Consider the following 7,330-nt stretch of genomic DNA (forward strand, 5'->3'; position numbering starts at 1 on the left):
CATAACTGACACGGGAAAACAAGATGAAAAATTAAACTTATATAATGATCTGAAGTCATATTTATGTAAGCGGATACGATAATAATGATAATAGCAGCTACCACTACCACAGCGCCAATCGCGTGACGTCAGGATAGCCGAACGGGACCGAACAATCAACCGAGACGGGAATCGGAGAGTAGTACGACCAGGGAATTGATTAAGACACAATTTACTACTGTACCACTTAGCTAATAAACGTTTAAATAAATAGCTAATAATAAACATTTAATTCAAAAACCTAATATTTATATGACTTGATATAGTATTTGGCGGTGTTTATGGTTGGTACTGGTTACTAACTTATTAGCTTGAACTCCAGATAATTTTTTTAATTGGTCCGTCATATCGCTGTGAGATCGTCAAGCAAGTCCTCGCTAACTAACAGTAGTCTCCCTTGAGTGGCAATTAATTTTGTCAACTGTCACGAATTGGATTATTTTTCTATTCGAATAGCTTGGCAAGGCTGCTGAATGATAAACCACTGCTATACGCGAAGATACGGAAACCATGGTGAGGAATTCCCACTAGATATTGACCTCTGACGAGAATAGTTGACATTGTTGGAGTGAGTATGACATTTTCTACTAATGCTGGGTTTAATATTTCTGTCGACACTGACAGAAACACATAGTATAAGATTTTCTTGATGACTTCATATAGTTCATCATACCAGGGTTCTAGTGGCTGTTTGACTCGATCCACTTTTATGTGCGAATACTCGACTCATGGTGTGATTTGCAAAAGAACGCACATTTTGGTTGATTTCCCAGAATTTCTCCAAATAAATCCAGATACCGCAATTTTCGCAACTATCAAATTCAAAAGGGACGGAGGGTTTAAAAATTTTTATTCAAAAAATAACGCCATCGTTTTGCCCAAGTTGCCGGGCTTTCTCAAGGTTAGTTTTTTAACACATCTCACTTGTTTTTGCTTAACAACAATACCGCTCCAGTGCCTAGAACATAAAGTGTTTCGGGTCTGCTAACAGTTTGCTTCACTTTGCACTTTCGGTGCATTAGCCAGGTTGGAATCCAAATTGCTTATCAGTCTGTTGTTCGCCCACGATAAATATTTTTATAACAATATCGATATTAACTGGTTGATTCACCTAACTAATTCATCATACATATAACATAAATGGATCGTATGATTATTATACATATATATATGTATGTATATATATTTTTTAAAATTATTAGACGTTTTCTCTTCTAAGAACACACCTATATTTTTGTTCAATTTACACAATTACACATATGTCCTAAAGTCATGGTTTCAATTGAAACGGTCAGTAATAAATAGGGTTAGTTGGAGAATAATTGTAATTGCCGTAAATCCTTTTATTTGTTCCTCATCCCTCAGCATCCCATACGATACCTGNTCAAATATTAAACTCATGTTATGCAGAATAGATAAGCATGTTTTTACTCTACGGCGCGAGTACTACTGAATCCCCTTAAGTAATATATTATATGGAGTGCTCGTTCCTACCCTCAACACCTGAAGCCATGAGAGGGGGCCCCGTTCACATTGTTGGTACTAGAATGTGCAAAATCGCCACTTTGCGTTTTTATAATTTAATTCAATATCTTTTACAATTACCCTATCGCTAATAATTTTAAAACTAACAATTCGTTAAGAAAGCCATTAATAAACAAAAAAAATCAGGCGTTTACAAATTTAAATGTGGTTCTTGTAATAAAAAATACACGGGCCAAACAGGTAAATACCTTAAATGGCGTAATAAACAACATACAATGGGCTGTATAAACTATATTACCAATTCCACCTTCGCGAAACATTCACTACAACAATCACCTGGTTTTAAAAACGATTTAGTAATTTTATACTTAACACGAAGGGATAAAACTAAATCGGCTAGAGTTTAGAAATAAATATATTAAGCTTAATTGTCAACGATTAAATTGATATTAATAATTTTTCGCTTTTCATCATTTATATTAATCTGTAACTGTTTTTTAAAATTTTAAGTTTGCTTTGCTAATTTTGTAACGATTCGCAACCCCACCTTTATTTATCATAAGGTAGTACACAAATGATTTTGTTATTAGTTAAGGATTAGTATTCTTCCATCTGAAAAAGTCACACTGTGAAATCGTTATGGTGGTCAATTAAATTATTTGTAGCTAAAACTGTGTTTAATATCGTATTTCAAATGGAGCTACAATATAATAAAAAAACATCTTCGATAAACACACCAAACATTAGATAAACGAAAAGTATAATACACATTTCAGTTTAATCGGAGTAATTTACTTTTGGACATTAAGTTTTGACAAAATAGATACTTATAGTTTTATAAAGCTTGTAGTACAAGGTCAATCTAACAGCTTATTTCTAATGATAATCAGATATACATAGGTATTTGTTATATTAGCAATAAATTAAGAAAAAAATTAATAAAAATTCTATTACACAACATCTAATATAACTTTGCAATCATAAGTAAAAATACGTATTTCAATCTCAACAATTAAAATTTATTGTTGAGATGACCTTTGCGTTTCTGATTGATTTTCGTCGGTCGACGATGAGCTCTGACCTTCATTAATATTTTGACTGGCTGATGTGGCTTCTTCTTCGTTTTCCTGATGTAAATTTTGATTGGTTTGTGCAGCCTGGCCTAAAATTTTAGCAAAAAATTGTTTTACCTGAGTTGCTCTTGATATATTGTAACTGATCTTACGTCCAGTAACGGGAGGACTTGGACCTTCGGATCTACATGTATTATATGAACCGCAGAAGCTGCACTTTAAACCAACCACATGGAATTTTATCGTGCTTTCCTGAAAAATAGCAAGAAATTATTTTTTTGTAAATTTATTGAAGTCATAAATTTAAAACATGGTGAACATATTGCGTATCTGGTAGCTGTTCTAGTTGGAAGAGGGATATTTAAAAAAAATTAAGTCATAAATTAAATAGCATGGTGAACATATTGAGTATTTAGTAACTATCCTGGTTGAGAGGAATTTTAAATAAAATTAAGTATTACATAAAAAAGCGTTGGATTGGATTTAATTCCTACACTATTGTTTAATTAGTATTTCTAAAATTAAATGGTGAACTTGTCGTACAAATTCGTGCGCTTTAAAAGTGTTGATGGCATAAATAACTTAAACTGATTACCAACTGTAGGTTAGATATAACACGTGACAGGTTAGTTGTTGGGGTATTATCTGATCAAGTAATGTCATGTTCCAAAAAGTATCGGTAAGTGTTGATAGGCGAGCAAAAAAGGCCGTAATACTTAGAATATTAATTAGCTATCCGGTAAAGTTATTTTTTCATAAATAATCGAAATCGAATTCACCACATTTTGCAAAATTAATTGAATATTGATCTATTCTCCCCTTCTTGCTAAGTTTTAATGTTTATTTTGTAAAAAAGTAATGACCCTTAAATATTTAGTGTAGAAATATCCAGGTTTCTTATTTTAATAAGAATTCTTATGACTTTCTAGCAATGAAATTATAAAAGAGATACGAAAAATGTAATGGATAATTTCACATTTTCTTTTTAAACAAAATTTGGATAAAAGGTACCGAAAAGTATATGAACGAATACTAAGTTTAAAAAAAGATACTTCCATCGGAGTTAGTGTAGTAATACAGTTTATTCATATGATATGTGCATGATAGGAGAGCAGAAAATAGGAGTAGAGATCAAGTTGGGAGATTAAGGTACTCTGGCTTGGCGAGTGTTTTGCGTGTGTATCAAGTTCCAAGTTTGTATTTTTTTTTGTGTTATTTCTATTGACTTTATAAATAAATAGTTAAGACTGAGTAATCTATTCCTTGCTGGATAGTACATTTTGACGACGAGGATTTAAAAGAAAACAATTAACATGCATTTGGAAACGTGGACGTGCGATGGCAAAAATGGATCAAGCGTTTTAACATTTTTTTAATGCCTCAGGTGCAACAAACGACGACAGGAAAGCAGATGCATCATGTACTCAACAACCAACAGGAGATGTTGTAATGTTAGAATATGAAAAGGCCAAATTAAAATTAAATACCAAAGATTAACATAGAATTTGAAATTTACAATTTTTGTCAAGGTAAACAACGAATGGGTGAAACAGTTGATGAATACTACTTATGCGAAATTGTTAAAACTAAGTAGCGACTGCAGCTTTTCTGATAAAAAAAGAGAAGTTAAATCACAAATCATTCAAGGAACAACTTCTTTAAAGCTACAACGATATGCTATGACTGATAAGCCATCGTTACCTCAATTATATTAGCTCAATCAAAACTTTATGAAATTACAGAAAAACAAGTAAATCAAACGATTGTTCAACAAAGAACAACCGCAAAAGGTGTAAAAATTGTGGAAATTTATGGCACCACGAAGGAAAAAAAATCGTGTCCAGCATTCAACATTATTTATCATTATTGTTCAAAGAAAGGTCATTTTGCACGAGTATGTATTCAAAAACAAAGGAGTATGCAACACCAGAACAATCAACAACAACAGAACACTCAAATAAAACACATTCAACAAGGTAGTCAACAACAGATACAAAGCATAACAAATCCACAGATAATTCAACAAGAAAGTCAAAGTAAAAACAGATAACAGGCTAGTGAATTATACAAATATAGATGATGATAGTTCAGAATGTTCATTTCAATTTAAGACAAACAATATCTTCTGATTACCCAAAATTACTTAAGATGTGAATAATAAGTCTTACAAAATAATTCGAAGTGGTCTGTATTCTGTCGAAACTTCGATCTTTTTGGATCTCATCAGCGCGTCGCAGGCAACTCCGACAGAACATAGACCAACCTTTACCTGCTGTCTTAACAGCGCGTTTTAGAAAATACTACAAATGGCGTGGTGAGCGCCATCTGTAGTACGATGCTACATTTGAGGATTACGTATGTTCTAACAAGGTCCATTTAAAAATTAAGTCTTGATTCATAATCGATATAGGAACATTTGTTAACGTAATTAGTGAATATGCATACAAGGTAACATTGAATAAAGATTTGAGACCAGATTCAAACAAACCCAGCATTTAGATGTTTTAGGAAAATTTTCTGCTGTGTTGAAATATAAAAACAAAACGATAACATTAAGGTTAACTGAAATTAATGTAATAAAGGGTATTTGTGAATCATTATTAAGCTTTAAGTCGTCAAAAAATCTAAACATTTTTACAATATCGACAAATCTTGTGAGCCTAAACATAGATTTAACATATGTACAAAAACATTATGCAAGAATTTGCGAAGGAGTAGGAAATTTAGAAGATACCAAAATCAAACCATATCAATAAAAATATTAAACCGATTAGTCAAAAACACAAACGAGTCCCTTTTCATTTAAAAAAAATTAGTTGAAGATGAGTTATTGAGACTAGAACAATAAGCTATAATTGAAAAAGTTGAAACTACACTAACACCATAAGTATCTCCAATTGTTATTATTCCCAGAAAAGGCAATTCAAATTTAATTCGTATTTGCGTTGACATGAAACATTTAAATAATACAATCATGCGTGAAAGAAACCTTTAACACCTACAGTTCACGAAGTCATAACACAACTGAATGGCTCAACAATGTTTAGCAAAACCGACTTGAAAGATCGTTATCATCAACTAACATTACATGAAGACATAAGATATACCACAACTTTCTCTACATATGTAGGTCTATTTAGATACAAAAGACTAACTTTTGGTATAAATTCAGCCGCTTAGATTTTTCAGAACAGAATCAGTCAACTTTTACAAAATATACCAAACGTCATTAACATAAGTGACGATATTTTGGTACATGGGAAAAATAAACAAGAGCATGATGCAGCATTACAAGTATTGTAAACACTGGTAAAGAATAACTTAACAATTAACAAAAGAAAACGTGTTTTCAGTGTAACAAAAATTAAAATTTTCAGGTATATGTTTTCAAAGAAAGATGTACATCCTGATTCAGACAAAAGCAATAGCATTATAAATTTAAAACCACTTGAAAATGCCGCCGAAGTAAGAAGCTTTCTTGGAATGATTGGTTACATTGGAAGTTTTTACCAAATTTATCTGAAAATACTCATCCCTTAAGAAATTTAACAAAAAAAAATCAGTTTAGAATTGGACAGGAGATCACGATAAAATTTTTAACAATCTTAAACAACAGCTCAGTGACAACACAAAATTATCTTACCTTGGCATGGAAAAGGTAACACACTTGTATGCAAAACAACAAATTAATATTATAGCTTGGGCAAGCACGACGCTAATGCGAACACAAAAAAGATACAGTCAGCTTAAAAAAGAAACTCTAGATTGTAAAAATTATTGAAAATTTAATAAATCCACCAAATGCTAGGATTGAAAAATTACTTCTAAGAATTCAACCATACAATTTAAATATTCAACATCAAATTTTATTAAGACATCCTGTGCCAACTATCAAGAACTTGGATTATGGTGAAGTTGATAAATATTTAAATTTTTGTATACTTAACGCAATTCCAAAAATCATGACTTTAGAACAAGTGCAAAAAGCCACAAAGAAAGACTCAACTCTGAATCTTTTAAAGGAAGCTATTGTGACAATGTATGGATAATACCAGAATCAAGTGTATATTATAAAATAAAAGATTAATTAATCAGTAGTAATGATGTTATTTTAAGAGAAAATCGAATTGTATTACCATTCAGTTTACAAAGGGCTGCAATTAATCTAGCACATAAAGTTCATTTGGGTATCATACATTTTCTTAAAAAAAAGTACTTTTGCGAGAGCGATACCAGATAGGTATTGTTCAAATGAATAATTTTACGAACGAAATGACCTTTTACAGCATACTCATTTCAGTGGTACTAGAAATATTAATTTAAAAAATCTTGATTATGAATGAACAAAATTTAACATTCGCCTCGTCATATCTTTTGAAATTGAATGAACACTTTCAAATAGGTAAATTGTCATTATTGTAAGTTATTTATTAGTTTTTTAAATAGTATTACAAATTATTCATATATAATGATTTTCTCCTTTGTTTATTTAGTAAACAGTATTAAAAACAAAAAATTGCCGTGTTTAAATAATTTTGTAAAAAGAAAAATTAAAAATAGTTACGTAATAAAAGTAAGTCAAAAAAATCTTTTATTTAACAAGTTTTTGATTTTCCTAGTCTAAAAGTCTTGTGAAAGGTGTGCAGATGAAGGATATCTGCGAATTATCCAAAAATTAGGGTTGAAATCGTTGCTAAATTGCATTTAAAAACACGTGAAACCAGGTTTTCACG

At 31.1% G+C, this 7,330-nt stretch overlaps 1 protein-coding gene across 6 annotated transcripts in view; it reads right to left on the reverse strand.

Moving 5' to 3' along the window:
* Positions 1-2,285: 2,285 nt before the first annotated feature.
* Positions 2,286-7,330, reverse strand: part of LOC108737030 (RING finger and CHY zinc finger domain-containing protein 1) — a 45,200-nt gene continuing 40,155 nt past the window's right edge. For 5 of the 6 annotated variants that reach the window (XM_025980535.1, XM_025980538.1, XM_025980540.1 and 2 more), the window contains exon 6: positions 2,286-2,849. In XM_025980535.1, coding sequence (XP_025836320.1) covers positions 2,544-2,849 — 306 coding nt within the window. In that variant the 3' untranslated portion in view covers positions 2,286-2,543. The remainder of the gene's footprint in view (positions 2,850-7,330) is intronic. The other variant, XM_025980539.1, reaches the window with a different exon arrangement.

Source organism: Agrilus planipennis, unplaced genomic scaffold (genome assembly GCF_000699045.2).
Source record: "Agrilus planipennis isolate EAB-ADULT unplaced genomic scaffold, Apla_2.0 scaffold113, whole genome shotgun sequence".
NCBI classification, from domain to species: domain Eukaryota; kingdom Metazoa; phylum Arthropoda; class Insecta; order Coleoptera; family Buprestidae; genus Agrilus; species Agrilus planipennis.